Here is a 21,514-nt window from a genome sequence, read left to right as displayed (position 1 = left end):
CTTTACAACTACTACTGAGTTTACCCAATGTGGTCAAAAAAGTTTGATGTTAGTATGGGTCTTCACTCCTAAGCCTGCTGGTTGTAGTACCTCTTGGTGGGTGTAACCCTGTTACAAATTACTTAAATAGTACAATATTAATTTATTTACACACACACACACACACACACACACACACACACATATATATATATATATATATATATATATATATATATATTTATTAGGGCTGTCAAAAATAGCGCGTTAACGACGTTAATTAGTTGTTTGTCGTTAATTACGTCAATTTTTTAACGCATTTCACGCATGCGCAGTGTGACAAATTATTTAGGTCAGGAAAGTTTCGTCGATCTCTGAATTCTCAAGATAGTAAAAAACAGCGGCGAGCGCCGCAACGAAAACACAGAAGAAGCTTACGGTTTTACCCCAGTTACTCTCAAATACATTCATGCCAAGCTTGATAAACAGAGACGACTTTGGTGGTTGATACGCTGGAGCTTCTTCCTGTTATAGCGTCCTGTGTTTCACACTGCGCATGCGCAGAACGCATTCATGCAATGCAGCGAAAATTACAGCTGTTTGGAAAAGCATTTGCATTTTTACTTGGTTTTAATGGCACTTGAAGCCTTCAGAACGTGAAAATATCGATCCTAAAGTATTGTGGCAGAGCAAATGAACACCTCCTAAAAACAAGAGTGCCCAGAGTGCTTCTTATGTGATGGTGGCGCATGTTTGTGTTTCTGAGTTCATTCTTTCGAGTTTCTCTATGCATAATTTCATAGATATGTGGCTATATTTAACCACTGGTTCACCTAAAACTCTTACACTATCTGTAGTTAAATGGCATGGTTTGATATAGTGCTCAGGTAAATTTGATTAAGTAAATGTTAAACTTTTGAAATTCAGAAAAAAAAGAACCACATATTGATAAACCAATTCATGAAAATTATGTATCTGTGTCCTGTTATTTATCTTTTGGTACGCATTTCAGAAAAAAAAAAAATGGTTAGGATTCAGGTGTAATTGCAAATAGTGAATAATCATGATCAATCCACTGAAAATTCTGATTAATTTGATTAAAAATTGTAATCATTTGACAGTCCTAATATATATATATATATATATATATATATATATATGTTGATATTTATGTTGCAAATTGATTATTAAGTTTATATAATTAAACTTTTTATTTTGCTTCATTTTAATATTGGTGGGATACTGATTCTTCTAAGTATCTGAAGTAATCTCTTATGCTCAGCAAGGTTCCATTCATTGCATTATTTCAATCTTCATTGACACGATCCTTTAGAATCATCATAATATGCTGATTTGGTGTTCAAGATATGAATCAGTTATACTATGCCCCATACCATACCTTTAATTTGATGAATAGAAAATACCCAAGAACAACATTTATTTGAAAACAAAATCTTTTGTAGCATCACAAATGTATTTACTGCCACTTTTCATCATTTGAATGCATCTTTGCTGAATAAAAATATGAATTGAAGACTAGTGTATGTGTATTCCTGGGACAATTAAAACTATGAATCACACTGGTTTAACACACAGGGAAACAGTTCTTCACAAATGTGTCAGTGTCAAATAACAGCTTTTATTTTGACTTCCAACATAATCACATTAATGCTACATACAATACAGTACTAGATAAGAATCAAGTCAGATTCAAGTCACAGGATTCAAGTCTCAGGTCTACAGCACCATTTCTTTTAATCCCATTCAGTTCATCTCTCAGTGTTCATTGATTTGCGAATCTCATATTTGTGATCATAGCCCGAGGAGAGCGAAACCGTCCCTCAGATCTTCAGTCTCGCACGGCTACAGTGAAAAAGAAGAAAAGACTTTTAGCGCTTGCAAATATTCTATGAACTTTGACCTCATCAAAATGTTTATATTTATATAGAATGTGGATTACTACCACAAATGCTACTGTTAAATAGAGTGTTAAATTCTTAATGACCAAATTTGTCATTGCTATTGTTGTAAAATATTCAAATGGCCACACTGTTTAATCTAATATTAGTCCGATAGTTTACTTAGTATTCACATACTTTCCTTGTATTTTAATGCCATAGCAGAAAACCATATTAAAATCACTGTAAATTTGTAACCTGCAGGATCCGATTGAGTTTTCGATCGAGTCGGACAGAGTTTTGGTGAAGGTCATCCCAGGCTTTAAACCTCCTCTCCCTCCGTGCCACAAATGTTTGCCAGCAGTAGAAATAGTCTAGAAACAAACCAGAATCTAAAAAACTACAAGTGTGACATCATTTGCCACATTAGATCACAAATATTAACCACGCCCCCTCTGGCCCCTCCCCATTTACCTTTATAAGTCATCACAGAGATCTGCACTCCTGCCCTCTTCAGGTGTCGCAGTCCTTCCCTTTCCTGGCTGTCCTCTTCATCACAGAAGTAAAGGCGTGACACGAAGATTCTCAGACGGAGATTGGGTGTCTGCGACAGGAAGTGGGCAAGTTGTTCAGCGCACTTAGAGCAGGGTGACCAGGAGCAGAACCAGGTCACTGCGTAACACATTCTCACACCGTCCACATTGGATCCCCACAGCCCCGGACACAACGCACCCAAGTGACGTAGAAAGAGTAGCTTGAAACAAAACAGAAGAAAAAAAAGTTACAGATGGAGAAAGAATGAGTAAGTGAGTACGTTCATCTTCATCTTTTCACATTATCAGTTGATCTTTCCCTCACCTCTACATGGCAGCCGGTACGATTGCGTAGGTGTCCAAAGTCAAAAGAGAGGGAATCAGGGCCGGTGCGTCTCTTTACAACAAAACAAAGGTACGTCTCGTGTCTCCCTCGGGCCCAACGCACATTTTTATAATGGAAGATAAATTTCTTCTGGGTCATGAGCACACTGTTTCAAAATATGACACTGTTATTCATTTTATACATTTGTTATTCATTTCTAATGTAAAAAGGGACCAAAATGCTGTTTAAAAAGAATGAAAACAACTTTTACATTTAAATGTTGTGCTAACATATAAATTAGTTTTTAGTTTCTCTCAAATTAAATGTGCCAATTTTAAATAAATGAAACCAAATTTGAATTCAAACTGTAATTTAATTGAATCTAAAAACAAATCTCAACTTTTGAATAATTCAGAAACTCGCCTGTGTGTCTACAGCATTCTGTAACGATCACATTGTTCTGCACCGCTAGGACGCCCTGCAGTCGTCAGTGTTCGGTTGAGTTAAGACTTGAGTTAAGTTCTTGACCATGTGCATTTAAATATAGACTCAGAGCCACGTGCACCCAATTATTCCCACAATCACTCACAGACCAATAACTGTCAGTTTCAATCTACAACTTCTGAAACTGGAGAAAATCTATAAACAGGTCAATGCACCTGCACGACATTAAAGTGCATCAACTGAATGACATCAAAGAATCAAATCATTCCTCAATTAATAAAGCTATTATAAGTATTATCATTTAAAAAAAAAAAAAAAAAAGTGAAATCTAAAAAAATGCCCCTTGTCTCTCACTCTCACTTGTTTTGTTTTCACTCACCTGTCCAGCTTGCTGATCATTCTGAAAGTCGAAACTTACTTACTCATTTAGTCAAGCGAAAGTCAGTGAGAGTTTAAAAATGGTTCGAGGAAGAGGGAGGTATAGAAAACCTATGACATGATCATATAGCTGTAAGAAAGAGGGTCCCTGATTGGGTGACAATGGTTTTCAAACCCGTTTGGGAGGGCTGAGGTACATTTAAACATCGACACAGCTCAATAACCTGCATGTGATATTTCAAGAGATATGTAAAAGACTTACAGTCTTTGTTGCACAGACAAAGGGCAGTGTAAATCTGACATTATATATTGTGAATTGGATGGCATAATAGATAAATGGATGCATGCATTTCTCAATTTTGTAAACTGTTTATTACTTTTCCAAGCTTATAAAATAGCATGTGACCTTGTCCTAAACGTATATTAGTCTCTTGAGCGCTTGACTTGTTTTCTAACATTTTTGCTTCAGAAATTGCTGCCAACAGCATAACCAAAGCCAGTTGGAAATTTCCAGATCTCTTGCACCCAGTCAGGGAAGCCTCCACTTCATTTTTCCCACACAATTCCAAAAAAACAACCCAAACACTCCCATATACCTTCTCTCTCTTGCTCAGACTTTCTCTATCCGCACCCTTTCCACTTGTTTAGTTTTTCCCACAGGGAATAAAATTGTTTTACTACAGGATGTCATCCCAACCCCTGAAGACACCTTTCCAGTGGGTTTTTCCAAAAAGCCACTTTACACTCACACACACCAATGCACAGGTAGAAAAAAGGGTTGGCAAATCTGTCTGGTTTAGGATTTACTGTACACTTGTTAATTTACTGCTGTCTGCAAATGTCTTTGGCTCTTTCCTGGTGACTTTAAAGTTGGCATCCTGTGTTGTTTGTCTGTCTCCAGTCACTCGACTTCACCCTCTCATGCACTCTGCGGCCAGGGAAATCACCGCTCCCCAATGAGCTCCCTCTCTAGTGTATGTGTGTGTACGTCTGAATGTGAACATCTGGAAGAAATCAGTCTGCTCCCATGATTTACCTTCCGACCACAAGTCTTTCTGAGGTCTGACCACAATGTGCTATCTGTGTATAACATGGGAAAACAGAGAAAAGAGCATAATGCAGGTCCTGCTCCCGTTAAAGCTGATTCTCATGATTTTTCATGATTTGTTTTGATGTGAATCATCAAAAAGAAGAAGAAGAAAAAAGACTAGACTTTTAAGACAAATATAAATCTTATGATATGCACATGTTACTAATTGTCACCAAAAAATATATAATTCCGTCATGATTTACCCTAATGTCGCTCCAAACATGTATGCATTTCTTCTTTGGAGCACAAAATAAGATACTGTGAAGAATTTCCATACTATGAAAGTCAGTGGGGTCCGATATTGTTTTGGAAACCTACAATCTCAAAAATAGGGAGCGAAGAACTGTTTTTGGTTCCCCCAAAGAACCTTGCAGTGGCAATGTTTTCTTAGTGTGAGTATTTAAAAAATCTAAATAATCTTTTCCCACTATATAAAGACTCTTTTGCCAATGAAAAGGTTGCATGGAATGTTAACGAATCTTCAATTAATTATAGACGCCAATAAAGAACCTTTATTATCAGGAGTGTATTGACTTTCATTGTACAGAAAAAATAAAATAAAAAGAAACATTCTTCAAAACATCTTCTCTTTGTGCAAAACGCTTTGTGTTTCACAGGAGAAAGAACATCATGATGGTGAGTAAACGGTGACAGAATCTTTAACATTTGGTTCTCACAGGTGACCCAAAGCCCACTTTCCTTTGTTTCTTGCTTAAGGTGGGCAATGAAGACCACCATATTGATTCAAGAGGCACAACAAATTAATTGAATCATGGCCGGAAACACCAAGTCATATTTTCCGAAACGCACCCACAAACAAACACACACACACAGAGAGAGAGGCCCATCGTGCAGACAAAATCAACCACAACTGCAAACACACTTACTTTCCAGAGTCATGAACTCACATCTGTTTCCTGGTGACAATAATAGTTAGACATCGGTTAGGAGGATATAGAAGCAGGTGTTCAATCGCCTGAGCAGCTCTGTACATTATAACAAAAGCTCCTCCACAACACACCCGCCGCTATGGCTTGCAAAGCTACCAAAAGGAAAGATGAAGTAATTGCGCTCATTAGTTGACTAACACAATTGCAGCCATGAAAACTTAGTGGCTGGTACTTAAACAGGTTTTTACATTAGAGTTGTGCATGACAAAGACTCGATACTGTCTGTGAACAAAAATGGGGTTACACGTTCTTCTAGTAGCGGATTCATTTTTATACCTCAATGTGAATGCACTGAAGGGGTCTGATAAAATGTAAAAGGTTTCAGGTAGATTTTCAAATCATCATGAAACTGCATTTAAACCTAGACATGCATAATACTGGCAACAGGAAAGTAATACCAAAACCAGCAAAATGAGTACAACAGGCCTACATATTTAGCGTGTTTAATTCTTAAAGTAGTTTAGATAGTTCCGTAATCTCTTTTTCTGTAATAGGTTAAACTCCCAGATTGTAGATATGTGTTTGATTGCATTGAATGCTCACTTGTAATACTTCAACTCTTAATTGGATAAAGAAACACTGAACTTAATTATAATATTAAATTAATAAATATATAATTATATATATATATATATATATATATATATATATATATATACATATATACATATATATAATTATATCATTTAAATATAAAGATGGTACATTTTCATGACCATGTTTCTTAACACACTTAAGTGCAATATTAAATTAAAGGTTTTACTTTAAAGTACATTTTGAATGATTTTTTTAATAATCTTTTTCAAGTTCACTTGTTTTGACGTATTGTCTAACATACTAAAGCACATGTAAATGATTTGATAGTGATTACATTTAAAGTTAATATATTTAAAACATACTAAATTGCAATTTCAGTAATTTTGAAATTACATATAAAATGTAATTTCAACCTCTGGTTAGGCACATCAACCATGACATAGTTATGATTGATGATCAGTCATTGTTCTATCAAACCTTTACAATTAATCCAGAACGCGGCAGCAAGATTCATTTTTAATGAGCAAAAAGAATACACGTCACACCTCTGTTTATCAATTTGCACTGCCTCCCAATGGCTACTCGCATTTAATTCAAGGCATTGATTTTTACCCACAAAACCACCACTGGCTCTGCACCCATTTACTTAAATTTGTTACTTCAGACTTATGTGCCCTCTAGAAGCTTGCGTTCTAGTGAACGTCGCTTGATTGTGCCATCCCAAAGAAGCACAAAGTCACTTTTACGGACTTTTAAATGAAATGTTCCCTCCTGGTAGAATGACCTCCCCAACTCAATCCGAGCAGCTGAGTCCTTAGCCATCTTCAAGAATTGGCTAAAAACACATCTCTTCCATCTTTATTTGACCCTCTAACTCTAGCACTAGCTATTCTAATTAAAAAATAAAACTAAAAAAATACCTGTAGCTTTCTAATCTTTATCTATTCCATGTTTTCTTTTCATTTATACAATTAACAAAAGCAAAAAAGAGCTCTAACACTAGCTTGCTCTATTCTTTTTCTATTCTTTTTATTTATTATATTATTTAAAAAGCCCTTGCTATGTGTACTGCGTTAAGCTAAGTGAGACTTGTTATAACACTTGTATATCATTGCTCTTTTGTTGATTTTGATTGCTTTCATTGTCCTCATTTGTAAGTCGCTTTGGATAAAAGTGTTTGCTAAATGACTAAATGTAAATGTAAAAATGTGCTTAAAGGAAGAGTTCACCCAAAAATGATACATTTACATCTAATTTGAAAACATCACATTCAGTTTCAGTATATTCTTTCAAAGTGTATTGTCACCATAAGCATTCTTTAATTTAAACCTATGCTGTGAAATCCTGCTAAAGCTTCCTTTTTCACAACAGTGGTTTCTCAACAATAGTTAAATGTTTGGGGTAAGTTAGTAGTGAAAGCCTTAGCAGTGACAATGCAACCTTCTGTTGCAGGTGAGCATCAACTCAACCACACAGTGAACTGTATAAACATCCGGTGGTGAATGACAGCCTTAGGTGCTGTTGGGTAGTAGTGCGAGTGGTTAAGGTATAGCTGGTGTTTTAAGCCAACCACACAGCATGAGCAGCTCTTAGTTTCAAATACACTCAGCGTCACTAAACTGTATCCACCCACACAAATTTGGAGTAGCATGCAAGAGTTAACTGTAACTTGCAATGTCTCTGCAACAAATTTAAAGCAAAAAGGCTGGATATGAGACACTGAACTCAATTTGAGTTTGTATCATGTCGTGTTGTTCCTAGGTTCTGGTAAAATCTATCAGAGCATTTCAGTGCAGCAAAACCACAGATCTATTGGTACAGAAAGATCAGTGAAGCAGAAAAACAGATAACCATGCTTGGTAGAAACACATCAAAAGGTCCATACTGAGGAGATAGTCATTCTTTGCATTTACTAGTAAACTGTTTAATTAAGTGTGTTTTAGCATTTAATTTAATGGCATGAGAAACCTGGGGGAAAAAAACTTTATTTATACTTTTAAAAAGCTTATTCATCAGCAGTCAAAGGAAACATACAAAATGCTTTCACAAAAACTCTCAAATTGACTTCATAAATAAAATAAACACATGTAAATCGCAATCTTTGTGATTTCTCTCCTCCAAAAAGTAAATTTAAAAGCAATCCATGCTATAAACAATAACTCAGATGACTGATTGTCCTTTCAGGCCTAGGCTCTTCTAGCAGCTTCATGGTTTAGGCTTTGAAACCCAGAGATGATTTATGTTATCTTCAAAAACATTAAAATGCTCTTACGCATTTATTATAATATAAGTGATTTTTATAAGATAATATGTATAGCGGCAAAACCAGAGAGGATCCTGGTGTCAGTGATTCACTGGGACAATGTGAAAATAAACTAATCCATTTATGAATCTGAAATCTGAAGCTTTTTTAAAGGAATATTCCAGGTTCAAGATGAGTTGAGCTCAATCAACAGCACATAATGCTGATTAGCTCAAAAAACAAGAGACAAGTTGAAATGTCTTTAAATTTGACATTGCATGATCCATTTTCTAAATGCATGTTATGGATCTAATTGTGAACTAATCATTTTCATACAGAACAAGTAATTTTCAGTTACATTCGGATGTACATTGTATTATAGAAGGTCATTTAAGTATAAAGATAGTACACTTACATTACCATGTTTCTTAACAAACTTAAGTGCAATATCAAATTATTAGTTTTACTTTAAAGTACACTTTAAATGATTGTAAAATGATTTAATAATCTTTTGGCATTCATTAAATAAATGCACTTGTTTTGACATACTGTCTAACACACGCAAGTTTGAACAATTGTTTCCTTTTATAAAATCACCTTAAAATATTTTTCATGGTCACCTTTAACATTACACCACAGGTTTATTGATCTTAACGCGTATTGAACCCAGAATATTACTTAAATTAAATGTTGCCTTCTCTAGCAAATAAAGCCTAGATGATGCAGATGAAGACAGGGAATGCCCAAGGCCATGATAAATGAGTGCAGCACACAGCGGAGGACAGAGGAGAGGGTGGCCAGCATGAAGAGAGCGAGCGGACGAGTCACAAGGTTAATAATCAGGTGGTTCATCCTTCCTGCAAACAAAGATAGAATGAAAGGAGACCAAAAAAAAAAAACGTCTTAAATGTTGGCAAGTATAATGTACCCCACTGACCTCTCCAGGACGTATCTTCTCATTATTTCGATCCACCAAGTTCCTTCTGAGGTGATAGTGGCCTAAGGTGTATATATACATAGCGCATGAGGGATACAATGTTGAATCACACCTTGATGAGAGCCTTTACAGCATCAATGTCCTTACCTTGCATCCTGCGCAAAACTACATCACCAAGGTCCAATCTGACCATTTTACCTGAGAGTGACATAACCCCCAAAAAAGGGTTAAATATTTAAACATTTAACATAAGGAAATCTGAATTCACTAAATTAGATATTTTATATTATATTTATATTTTTTCACTGCAGAAAATGTAATTGCTACACACACACACACACACACACACACACATATATATATATATATATATATATATATATATATATATATATATATATATATATATATATATAACCGGTAAATTCTTTGAGGACATGCAAATAAGGACATTATCGTGATAGACTTGTGGTCTATGCAAGTTAAGATTTCCTCATGAGCATATTATAGCGTAAAACTTTGTCTAATATTGTCTTAAACTTTTGAGAAAAAACAACTTGTGTACGTTACGTCTTTCCGATTGAGCAGCTATTCAAAAAGCATTTAACAGGTTTATTAGTAGCATGCCATGCTGTACCGTCAGCTTGCTCCATCATCACGCTTTTTTGTAATCCCTAATAGGGTAAACACCGCCTTCTTTAAAACTCAGTCTATGGCTGTAAAATAAAGAGCATGCGTGAACTACTTACCCAATATTCAGAAACGCACCGAGAGCTTAAAAAGCAATGCAAAAATGTCCTCTTCTCTAGTCGATGTTATTTGCCGTGTTCGAAGTTGTCAACGTTCAACAATTCAACGTTGTCTTCCTGCATGGAATATAATTTCAACCAATCCACATCCGGGAATACGACCCTGCACAAAACGCGTGGTCTTAGATGCGCTTGTAGCAGATTAATCTTCCTACGATAGAACGCATGCGTCCTGTATGGATTTGCTCCAATATTGTGTGGCATTACAAATATGTGCGAGTTAAATCTATATGTTAAGAAAAAGGTCTTAAATGTAGAAGAGCTTATCTCTGTAAAAAAAAAGAAAAAAAAGAAAAAAAAATTATATATATATATATATATATATATTTGCTGCAATATCAAATGGAATTATTGACTTTATCCATGAAAAGTTTACCTTCATATTAAGTCAAATTAATAATAATAATATATAAATACAAATAACATATTTTTAAGATGAGAAATTAGTAAAATGGCACACACAAATACTGTCATTCATACCTAATTTTTATTGGTAACTGTCATCTAGTACCAATATTAAGAATGAAAACAAACTCTAAACATATTTACAAAAGTTCACTTTGTACAGTCACTGTCAACATGACAGCATAGCTGAATATAGTTCATATTTCATATTAGTTTATAAATTCTATTTTCAGTGCACCCTGGACATAGAAGAGCACCAGGGATTTTCTTCATTTAGAAACCATTGTTTTTTTGGCTGGGCTGTATTCAGTGATTGTGTTTTGTGAAATAGCTCCCCGTAGGGGCCAGGTGAACAACTGTAACTAACAAACAAGCCTTTAATTATTTATGTAAGATTCAACATAGGTCCTTTGTTGGTCCTACAGCTACAACATTGTCGTGAGCTTCCTACACTCTCAAAACATCAATCACAGTCCAAAAGGAACACTTTAGAATAACATAACCATTACTAGAAATTGATCCAATTTGGATGTGGTAAACAAATCTGCAATTTTGCATTTGAAACCGTGTCATGAGGTGCGAACTGTGTTAAAGCCAGTCAAATTGACTATTAGTGTTCTCCATACTTAGCCCGAAGTTCCAATCAGTCCCATCTCTGATGATGATATGCTCTCAGACTCAGCAAGTTTCAACTCTTCTGACATCACTTCCTCTCGTGCATCGTAAGCTTGCTTGTCCTCAGTTCCTTCCGCTAAAGTATGTCCTACATCTGCTGCCTCTATTCCACCCTCTCTCAAACTGCTGGTGCTAACTTCAATTATAACAATGCCTTCTCCCCCTTCTAACTGGAAGATTCCCTCCATTTGCCCAGAGTTTGCCCCTACAGCACTTTTGAAACTGCCCCTTGCCCCAGAACTGTTGCCCTCGCCTTCTATCAGTGCGAACATTTGAACACTGTCCCCTGGACCTGTGCTTCCATCCATTTTTGCCTCATCACCAAGCTCAAATACCACATCCTGCCCTTCCAGAGGCACCAAGGCATGACCCGGGTGGCAAGAAAGGCTGAGATTCTCACCTGGGCCTCCTATGAAGCCCGAGCTTGGCTGAATGTCCTCCTCACTTTGAGGCTGTGTTTGGAAATGAAGCACAAAAGACTTTTCTTCAACACTTCCCTCGGCATCTGCAGTTCCATGCCCCTCACTCTGTCCGGTCCACTCTTGGAGTAAGTTAAGAGAGACCATTTCTGCCTTCTCTTTTCCTGCATCTCCTTCGCATTCTCCCTCTGTCTGAAACCGTAGGACATATGACTTCTCTCCTCCCTCACAATTCCCTCCCTCTTCTTGCTGGCCCTCACCTTCAATCTGCAAGACATAAGACTGCCCTATGTCATTCCCGCCCTCCATCTCCACCTTCACCTCCACCCCATCCCCCTCTCCTCCATTCTCCATTTCTTTCTTTAGACACAGAACAAAGTGCTCCCTAGAGATTTCTTCGACCACTTTCTCTTCGACTGGAACCCTCTCAGGATCACTGCTCAACATGGGCGAACTGTTTGTTAGTGTGGAGTTTGCCATCACTGACATGATGCTAACTGCAGGAACTGAAGAGTTTTCTGGTACTTGGCTAGTGATGACAGGTGACACAGCCGGTGGACTGTCAGTATTAAGCGGTGGGAACTCGGTCTTTAAAGATGCAGCAGAAGTGGAACTGGATATTGTAGTATATGTGGAAGTTGCAGCTGATAACATTAATGGTTGCTTAACTGGTGTGGTCTGAACATTAGGGGGGGATTTATTGGTAGGCTTCCGTCCACGCCTGGCTCCTCCCTTCCTGCTACGACCGAGGCTGCCTAAAATGGGACGAGTAATCGTCGATGATGTGCTTTGAGGCTGGGCAGTAATGAGGGGAGAATTATTATTTGTCAAAATAAATCTCTGCTGTGTTTGAACTGGTTGAAGTTGCTGGATTTGTGTTTGGGGTGTTGCCAGAACTTGGGGCATTGCCGGAATGGTCTGCACCAAGGGGAGGGTCTGTGGATTTGATGGGGTGGAAAGAGTGTTTGTACTGGATGCTGTGGGAACCAAGATAAGACTAGGCTGGTTTCCATTGCTGGATTGGCACTGAAGAAGCAGGAAATTCTGTGCCTGTGGGGGTGGCGGTGGTGGAGGAGGAGGGGCTGGCTGTGTAGGTGTGGGATTGGATAGTGGGATCAGCTGCAACCCTGAAGTCGTCTGGATCATAAAATAATTCTGTGATGTGTTTGGAGGTATGTCCAGATTTGGGGGTGAAAGGATCAATGTGGAATTGCTATCGGTGGAAAATAAAGAGGTAAGCCCTCCAGGTACATTCAAGTTTAAATTTAGCGTTGCTGTCTCTGAAGCCCCAATACCTTTAGCCTTTCCTGCTTCCTTCATACATGCTACTGTACCCCCAGAACTGTGAGTTCTCAAGTGCCTTTGCAGGTAGGAGAGCATGACAAACTCTTTTCCGCAGTGTTGGCACTTAAAGTCCTTGTGCGAGGAGTGTGTGCGCAGATGCAGCTGCAGATTGGATGAGTGGGTGAAGCTCTTGTGGCACTGGGAGCACTGAAAGGGCCTTTCTCCAGAGTGTGTCCGTTCATGCTGTTTGAGGTTGGAGGTCTGTGAAAAAGCCTTACCACACACAGAACAACTGTGTGGACGTAGGCCAGAATGGAGCTGACTGTGGCGACGGAGACAGCTGGTGTTCTTGAAAGATTTGCCACATTCCTGACATACATATGGCCTCTCACCGGTGTGCTGGCGAAGATGGTACTGGTAGTGTGAGCTCCACTTAAAGGTCAGTGGACAGTAGGGACACTGAAAAGCCCGCACACCTGTGTGGACCTAGATGGGTTGAGAACAGTTTTCAAGATGTTTTAATAATAAAATAATGTTAAGCTTAATATTAATTAATAATATAAGCTTAATGAAAGTATTATGAGTTTAGTTGTTACGACTCATGCGCTAAACAGTTATGTGTGCGATACAAATTGAAATACAAGTCACTGGTATGATTTCCTTTAGTGTGTTGTTAAAAACTGCAGTTGATAAGCTTTTGAACTGGACTTGCCCATGAATATTGCTTTAAATATATTTAAAATACCATAAAAAAGTTAACATATTACATCACTGATTTAATAATGAAATGAATCAGTTATTTCATACTGCTCTAGTGCAAAAACACATCAAAATGTTCAATTTGACAAGAAGCTGTGATTACCCTTTGGTGTATGGAGAGCAGTGAGGACCTTTTGAAGCTCTTGCCACACTCTGTGCATCGATAGGGTCTCTCCCCAGTGTGGTCTCTCATGTGGTACCGAAGTCCTGATGAACCTTTGAATGACTTCCCACATTCAGAGCAGCGATATGGCCTCTCTGTAGGGAATGAAGAGAGAAATACACCCGTGAGATGAATGTGAGAGTTTCATTGTATGTGCAAATTTCTCGTGTCAAACAGGTGTTTATTATGCCATGTAAGTTAATGTAAAGTCTTCATTTATCAAAAGCTTGAGAATAAGTGACATAGCATAATAACACAGTATAATAAATAAGAACAATGTAGGTTGACAATCAGAGATGCCAGATATTGAATATAAACCAAAACAAATGGTTTAGCATCCACTGCAGCACTCTTACCGTTATTTGTGCTAGATGTCTTGCTGCCTCCACCTCTCCTGGCTCCCTTTCCTGAAGCTTTGGCTGATGGCTTCACAGCTCGTCTCTCTCCCTCCTCGGTAACAGTGATCAGACTGACATGGATCTCTCTCTCTCCGTCTTCTCCCCCTCTCTTTAAGGAGGGCAGGGGCAGTGAGAGAGAGGGGCAGACGATCTCTGCTTCTGCCTCTGCCTCAGCAAGCAGCCTTTGCTCAGGAGTGTGGGAGTGCTGGTGGTTGAGCAGAGAGGAGAGCAGAGGGAAGGAGCGGTCACATGCCGAGCAGTTGAACTGAGAACGTGACTCAGATAAAGCAAGTGGATGGGCCTTGAAAAGAAAGAAATAATGAGAAATGGAAGTTTGTTTCTTAGAATTCTCCATTCACCAGAAAAGCTTCTTGATCTCACCTGAGCCACGTGTCTGGTCAGTCCGCTGCTGGTCTTGAAACTCTTCCCACAGTAGGCACATTCTGTTGTAGCTTGTGCAGTTGACACACTGGTATCAGTGGGCATCTGATTCACGGATGCAGTGAGGGTCTGCAGAAGATCATACTGTGCCTGCCCAGACTCATTTCTGACGGCAGCCAGACCAAGTAACTCTGCCGTCTCCCCACTATCTGCAACTGTGGTGGTTTCAACAACCTCTTCAAAGTCTGTCAACAATGGCGAAGCTCTCACCAGTGACACTCCACCTCCCTCAGCCTCTGTGCTATTTTCTGTAGCAACCCCTTCACCACCTGCTGGGCCAAGGCTCTCTAGATGTAGAGTCTGATGCTCCTCAAGGTGACTCTGTGTTGAAAATGTCTCATTACAGCTGCCACAACTAAAAAGCATAACACTAGCACCCGTGTCGGCCTTGCACATGTGGATATGCTCTGTGTCCGAGACAGCGGAGGAAGTGGCTGTGAGTGTCAGCTGTGGCAGGATGTTCTGATTCACTGAACCTGAGGTAGCAGGCAAGGACGTATCGTGAGACAGGAACACCTGTCCGACCCCTCCCTCCTGTCCACCCACAAGTCCAACCATTTCAGAAATGCTCATCCCAACGGTGTTCAAATCCTCTGTCAGCACCACCTCCATCTCTCGAGTTGCTGACCCTGGACCGGCCCCTCCAGGCTTTCCAGCAGTTTTCCCCTTTCCTTCTATGTGGGAGATGCGATGGAGAGCCAAGTTGGATGAGTGTGTGAAGCTGCGCCCACAATCCCCACAGACATACGGACGTTCACCCGTGTGTATGCGCATGTGCTGTCGCAGATTAGTGGACTGACTGAAGGCTTTATTGCAGACATCACAGACATAAGGCTTGAAGCCCAGGTGTACATTCTTATGGCGACGCAGGCTGCTGGAGTTCTTGAAGGCTTTGGAGCAGCTGTCACATGGGTAGGGACATTCACCGGTGTGCTGGCGGAGGTGATACTGGTAGTGTGAGCTCCATTTGAAGGTCAGAGGGCAGTAGGAGCACTTGAAAGTGCGAAGGCCTGTATGCACACTGCGATGAATCTGGATTCAAAAAAAATTGTGATACTAGGTAAATCAAGTTGCTTTTACTAAAGTAAAGCTTCTATTCAACAAGGACACATTAGATGAGTCAAAAAGACTTTTACATTTTTACAAATTCTATTTCAAATAAACACTGTTCTTTTCTTCTATTAATCAAAGAAATACATCACTTTCCACAAAAATGGCACAAAAAGGTTTATGCCAGATTTATTAGGAAACAAGGTCAGAAGAAAAAACTGATACATCATTTTTAAATTAAAGATTTAAATGGTATTTTAATGGAGCATTTACCAATTGCTTTTCTTTATCCATTTGTATTTCTCAATAGAGTTGTATATTCTGTATAGGTAGTGTTTGTGTGTGTGTGTGTGTGTGTGTGTGTGTATACATATATATATTAGTGGTGGGCATAGATTAATTTTTTTAATCTAGATTAATCTCACTGTAATCTTGGAATTAATCTAGATTAAAATGGCTCATTTGAATTCTGCCGAAAGCATTGATAATATGTGTGCTACCCAAATAAAATAATGACTAAAAGTAAGTCTTTGAGAAGGGGTTTCTCAAGCCAGGCGGTGCATAAGACAAGGGGCTCATCTCCTGTTTCCAAAATGCATCACAAACTGCTTGAGAAAGCTGTAAACTAATTCCACATTGGATAAGGTGCAAACAACCTTACACCTGTTACTCACATACTCCGTCTGCAGTGCGTATGCATTGCATATTTTTTAACGCACCAATGTTAACGGGTTCCAGGAGTGGTGCATCTGCAGCAGTGCATCGTTCGTTTACGTACCGAGTAGCGGACTGCAAACACATCTTGTGTGAAAGCACAGGACGTAAGGCACACGGACTGCAGGCGGATTATGTGTGAAACAGGTGTGAGTCTAGTCGAGGTTTCCATTGGGAAGCTTCTTTAAAAAAAAACAACCCCTGAAGCAAACCTGGCGGCTTCAGCTGCATCCATGTTAGCACGTCACGTTTGATGTGGTAATTTCATAGTAGGCATAGGTGTGAAGACTCGTTCTCGCCCCCTACAGTGCAATTCGGCTAGGTATACATCCGCGCTAAAATATCAAGGTGAAAGTTATCATGGCTTACTTAGTATAGGCCCAGCTCCCAACCCAACTTTGAGAACAGATTAACGGCGATATTTTTTTATCGCCCGATAAGAGTCTCACGTTAACGCAGCACGTTAACGCCGATAACGGCCCACCACTAATATATAAATACAAATATGTATATATAAATATGTATATATAATATATATATTATATATATATATATATATATACACACACACACACACACACACACTGTATATAGTAAATTTTATCATTCACCACTGGACAGCTGCATTAAACATTAAATATGTCTTTTTGTCATTCACGTTTGTTTTTAATGAATACATTGATAATTGATTACTTCATTTTATTTTGAGGTGGACCTCATTAAGTGTTTAACAGAAATCTGAATCATTAAGACAGGAATGACTCACCTGTAGAAGAGATGAGCGTTTGAATGCTTTACCACAGTCATCACACTTATATGGTTTCTCTCCAGAATGAGACCTTAAAAAACACACAAAGCAATTTTATTAAAGAACTTGGTAAACGGCATATAGCAGAACAACAACAACAAAAAAAGAAAAGTCACCATGGAATTAAATCTTTATACATGATAAAATATTCAAGATTTTGTGTCCATGCCTGTCAACCCATATGTAGAATCAGCTGACCTCTCACCTCTGGTGGTATAGTAGGGCAGATGAGCCCTTGAAGGCCTTAGGGCACAGGTTACAGCGATATGGCCTCTCATTGTTATGGCTTCTCTGATGATGTGCCAGTCTGGATGACCACTTAAAACTCTTCCCACAGTCCAAACACTGGAATGGATGCTCTGGGTTTTGAGCCACTGTTGCAACAGGAGGTGTTGATGTCACAATGTGACCTGTGAGGCCGACTGTTCCTGACTCTTTACCCTCTTCTTCTCCCTTCTCTCCATCCTCCTCTCCATCCTCTATGGAGGGTAGGAGGGAAGGAAAGGGAGAGAGGGAGGAGGACGTCTGAGAAGGTAAGAGTTCAGTTTGGACCACCAGAGTAGCAACAGTGTTGGCCATCACAACTGATGAGAAGAAGTTGGGTTGCAGTGAAGCAGTCTCAGTAGTTTTGTAGTTTTACTCTAATTATGGCAGCCATGGCTTGCATTAGGTGTAGTCTAGACCAGTGCTCTCTAATTTCAGCCAGAGAATCTATTCTGAGGAAGAGTGTCTTCTGTTGTCTTCTTCTTCTTAGATGATAGAACTGTAATAAAACATTACATTTATAAAACATTAAATTTTTTATGATTCATGCAAATGAAAATAAAAACTGTTTAAGATATTGCAATGTTTGTCAACTGTTAAAACAAATGGGACATTTCTTTTCAGATTATATCCATGTATGGATGTTTTTATCAGCTGTATGGACTCTCATTCTGATGGCACCCATTCACTTCAGAAGATCCATTGGTGAGAAAGTGAGATAAACTAAATATCTCCAAATCTGTTCTGATAAACACACACACTCTACTACATCTTGGATGGCTTGAGGGCGAGTATATTTTCAGGTAAAAATTTCCTTCTTGGTGGAAACAAGCCATCGGAAGCTAACAGATGTCAACATCAGCTTGTTTGACACTTCCTCATCCTTAAAAACTATTAATACAACTAAGGCAAATGAGGGTAAACATGTTTTGTGTTGCAAAAAAGAAATTGTTTGTGTTATAAATTATTGCCTGCCATGGATATCAAGCAATTGAAACTTGTGACATTTAGAAACACTGAAATTAGCCTGCTAACCTCATCTGAGTGTCAAAACTGGGTCCTGAAGCACAGAACTGTTGACATATTGTAAATAAAATTATACAGTTCATCATGAACGTCTGAGACTACACTCTTAATATGAGCCTGGAAATACAGAGAAGTTTTAAACAAAACAAAGAAATGTTATGAATCAAAATTAATATGACATATTTAAGATTCTGCATTTAGGTCAAGTAAATGTGTGACAGTAATCATGTAAACTGCTTTGTACGGAGTCAGATGGTCAGATGTTCTTCTTCCACGGAAATACAAGATGCTCTTTGGATCATGCAAAATAAATAAATAAATAAATAAAACTTGTGAAGTGTCATTAAAGCAAAAACTAACACTAACTAGCTAAACACTAAAACACTTTTAATTTTTCACAAATTCACAAGCAATATAATTTGTGCTAAACAAAATAAGTTAGTATTAGAAAACAGATAGTCCCAGAAATTAGGAAGCTACATGTTATTTTACAAGAATTCTTTCCACGAATAATTCTGATGCACCTCAGTGACTCTCGAGCATTGATGCACCTTCCCCTTTAAAGATCCTCCTACTGCTCCTGCTCCACTCCCCCTCCCTCTCCCTCATCCGCTATCTGTCTGTGTGCTCCTGTCTTCTTGTCCCGGGAAAAAAAAATCGAATCACAAAATTAAGATAAAAGACTTTAATTGGCCAAAGCGCACTCACCCCTTAGTTTCTATACAAATCAACAGTAGGTCGTTTTATTGGCTATTTGTTGCATTATTTGCGCTGTCTCGAGCCGGCCTTCTCGAATCCATTCCCAGCCTTGTCTTCTTTCCTCAAGCGTCGCACTATTTGTCGGAATAAGTGCATTATTCCATGCATGTGTTATTCCCCTGGTTCATTGCTGTGAAATGGCCGATATTGATGTAATGATATGAGGCCGAGCTCCGCAGTGATAGTCCACACAACCTTAACAACAATCTAGAGCACAAACTAACAAGCAGTCGCCCGTCTGTGACCGCCTCTCAGTAAAGTCGTCGGCTATTGGTCCGCTCTTCCCCCCAGTTGGCTCGTCTCATTGGTCGAAAAAAAATACTGTGATGAACTTTTTATTAAATTATGCATAGACTATTGATGGATTCGTTTAAAACCCACAAGCAATAAACTCATTGGGTTATTATAAAAATCGCTTCCTAGATACGTCTCAGTTGAGCTTTATAGACAAAGAAATGTTCTTTCATGCACTGGTTTTGCTCTGCGCAAGGGCCTGTGGGTAATGTAGTTTACATCATCATTGCTTGATAAGGCGGTATTATATGCAATTACACCTAACATAGTAAGAAAATATGCAGGGTTACTCAAAAGTAAAGAGCAGTTATAATGTTTTAAAGTTATATCCCACATTTTTAATAGTAACATTCATTATCATATAAAAGTCTTTGCTTTTAGACAATGGACAATAACAACAAAATGTCTACAATTTACATGTAAGTTCCTTTATTGTCTCTCTCAGAAGGCACACAGTTAAACACAGCCAGTTTCTGCATATTTAGTGCACTAACAGCAACGTTCAGTCTATGTAGACACAGAAGTTAACCTAAACAGAGATGATGATTGGTGGTGAAAAGTATAAAAGTACAAAACATGACAGAAGTCTTGCTTCTGATTTGCAAAAATAAATAATTTTAACAATTATTATAATTAATAATAACCATAATAATAATAATCATATCAATAAATAGTAAATACTGTATCAAAATCCTAAAAAAAGAGGGAGGGAAAGACTTTTTTTTATATTGCAATACATTGTTAGAGCACTGGAATTTATATTATAGAAAACAAAATAAGTATACACTCATTGTATATACCAGTTTACATTCGGCAGCATGTATGTACAGCTTTACAGTACCAAAGTATCACAATACATAGTATTTTAAGCCTTAGGTTGTCTTTTTCTTATGTTGCTTGAAATAAGGTTTAATCAAAATGTTCTTGAATCACAGAACTGACAATAAAAAATGATATTAACCCCAATATGCTGTGCAAAAAATAAAAACAGCAACAAAAAAAGAAAGACAAGCAAAGTTCGGGTCAGTGCTAGTCCTCTCTCACTCAGCGCCGACATACATTACACTCCCAAAATATTGCTACATCTAGTGGCAGAGTATTGTAACCTAGGTAACAGTGAGAGGGAAATGTATTTGTATAAAAATACAATCAGTTTAATAAGAGACATCAAATGGAGCTGTCATACATGTGGTTTTGTGTGTGGTACAAGACAAGAGGAGCCAATGAATAAAGGAAAGGAAGAAAGAGAGTAGTACATTTTACTTCTTGCCTTGCAAATGATAGAATGTTGACACGTTTATAGAGAAATTAAATAAATAATATCATCAAATAAATAACAAGACAATAAATAAATAAATACATAAATAACAAATAGTTCTGAAAAAAAAAAGAATTTGTATAAAAAAAGCAAAGGTAAAGGAAGGTTTAAGGTTAAATGGAGCGTCAGAAGCAGGATGTCGACTGGAGTGCACTGTTCTTTTTTAGATCAGACTCCTTCACTGATCAGGCTTCAGACTGTGACAGGGATGGACTGGGATTAAAAACTAATCGGTCTGGGGTGGACACAGCCCATCACAACCCACCACAAATCCACCACCACAGCTTCACACAAGTATTCAGGGATGATTCACATCACTTTTGTCCAATAAGGCATCAGTAATCTGCCTCTTAACCCTATTCCTGGGACTGGAGCAGATTTTTTGAGAGGCACATTTCTATGGCACTACATTTCAGTTGAACAAATCAGTCATCGTCTTCCTGGTTCCATATGCAATATTCATAATTATGCATCTGAAAATGTAGAAGTAATAATTATATTTAATTATTAATTATTAAATATAACTATAATGTAGAATGTATTAAGCACAGATTCAACTTCATGCTTACGATTGGCTCGAAAGTGCAAAGCAGTGGCAGTTAGAACGAAGCGGAA

The 21,514-nt window shown here is 38.2% G+C and overlaps 2 protein-coding genes and 1 long non-coding RNA gene across 4 annotated transcripts; all 3 read right to left on the bottom strand.

Annotated features, from left to right (window-relative positions):
- Positions 1–1,604: 1,604 nt before the first annotated feature.
- On the bottom strand, positions 1,605–3,765 carry LOC128031077 (single-stranded DNA cytosine deaminase). Of its 2 annotated transcripts, none has more exons than XM_052619295.1 (5): positions 3,559–3,765; positions 2,736–2,901; positions 2,352–2,631; positions 2,136–2,269; positions 1,605–1,842 (listed from the first exon to the last, which is right to left on the bottom strand). In XM_052619295.1, the coding sequence occupies exons 1-5, from the start codon at positions 3,576–3,578 to the stop codon at positions 1,792–1,794; spliced, it is 651 nt and encodes a 216-aa protein (XP_052475255.1). In that variant the 5' UTR covers positions 3,579–3,765; the 3' UTR covers positions 1,605–1,791. The 2 variants fall into 2 exon arrangements, with proteins under 2 accessions (XP_052475255.1, XP_052475256.1); XM_052619296.1 differs by having other exon boundaries at positions 2,136–2,251; positions 3,559–3,755.
- A 3,447-nt stretch (positions 3,766–7,212) lies between these two features.
- On the bottom strand, positions 7,213–10,328 carry LOC128031061 (uncharacterized). The gene is made up of 4 exons (XR_008188037.1): positions 10,063–10,328; positions 9,461–9,511; positions 9,314–9,375; positions 7,213–9,233 (listed from the first exon to the last, which is right to left on the bottom strand). It is a non-coding gene; the product is annotated as an uncharacterized LOC128031061 (long non-coding RNA).
- Positions 10,329–10,590: 262 nt separating this feature from the next.
- LOC128031127 (zinc finger protein 628) lies at positions 10,591–19,560 on the bottom strand. Its single transcript, XM_052619364.1, has 7 exons — positions 19,237–19,560; positions 17,444–18,001; positions 17,197–17,269; positions 14,607–15,698; positions 14,184–14,526; positions 13,768–13,922; positions 10,591–13,391 (listed from the first exon to the last, which is right to left on the bottom strand). Exons 2-7 carry the CDS (start codon positions 17,815–17,817, stop codon positions 11,154–11,156), a joined length of 4,275 nt encoding a protein of 1,424 aa, XP_052475324.1. The 5' UTR covers positions 17,818–18,001; positions 19,237–19,560; the 3' UTR covers positions 10,591–11,153.
- Positions 19,561–21,514: the final 1,954 nt, after the last annotated feature.

The sequence above is a fragment of the Carassius gibelio genome, chromosome A16, assembly GCF_023724105.1.
Source record: "Carassius gibelio isolate Cgi1373 ecotype wild population from Czech Republic chromosome A16, carGib1.2-hapl.c, whole genome shotgun sequence".
In the NCBI taxonomy this organism is placed as follows: Eukaryota; Metazoa; Chordata; class Actinopteri; order Cypriniformes; family Cyprinidae; genus Carassius; species Carassius gibelio.
Note: the sequence above shows the minus strand (reverse complement) of the source record. Positions and strands in the feature narration are given on the sequence as shown.

Bases quoted from the DNA above. Each gene is read 5' to 3' on its own strand.
- LOC128031077 (XM_052619295.1), bottom strand. From the start codon at position 3,578: ATGATCAGCAAGCTGGACAG. The intron at 2,902-3,558 runs GTGAGTGAAAAC...ATTTTGAAACAG, and splicing joins ATGATCAGCAAGCTGGACAG to TGTGCTCATGACCCAGAAGA. The intron at 2,632-2,735 runs GTGAGGGAAAGA...TTTTGTTTCAAG, and splicing joins GTACCGGCTGCCATGTAGAG to CTACTCTTTCTACGTCACTT.
- LOC128031127 (XM_052619364.1), bottom strand. From the start codon at position 17,817: ATGGCCAACACTGTTGCTACTCTGGTGGTCCAAACTGAACTCTTACCT. The intron at 14,527-14,606 runs GTGAGATCAAGA...TTTCTTTTCAAG, and splicing joins TGACCAGACACGTGGCTCAG to GCCCATCCACTTGCTTTATC. The intron at 13,392-13,767 runs GTAATCACAGCT...CAACCCATCTAG, and splicing joins TGCTCTCCATACACCAAAGG to GTCCACACAGGTGTGCGGGC.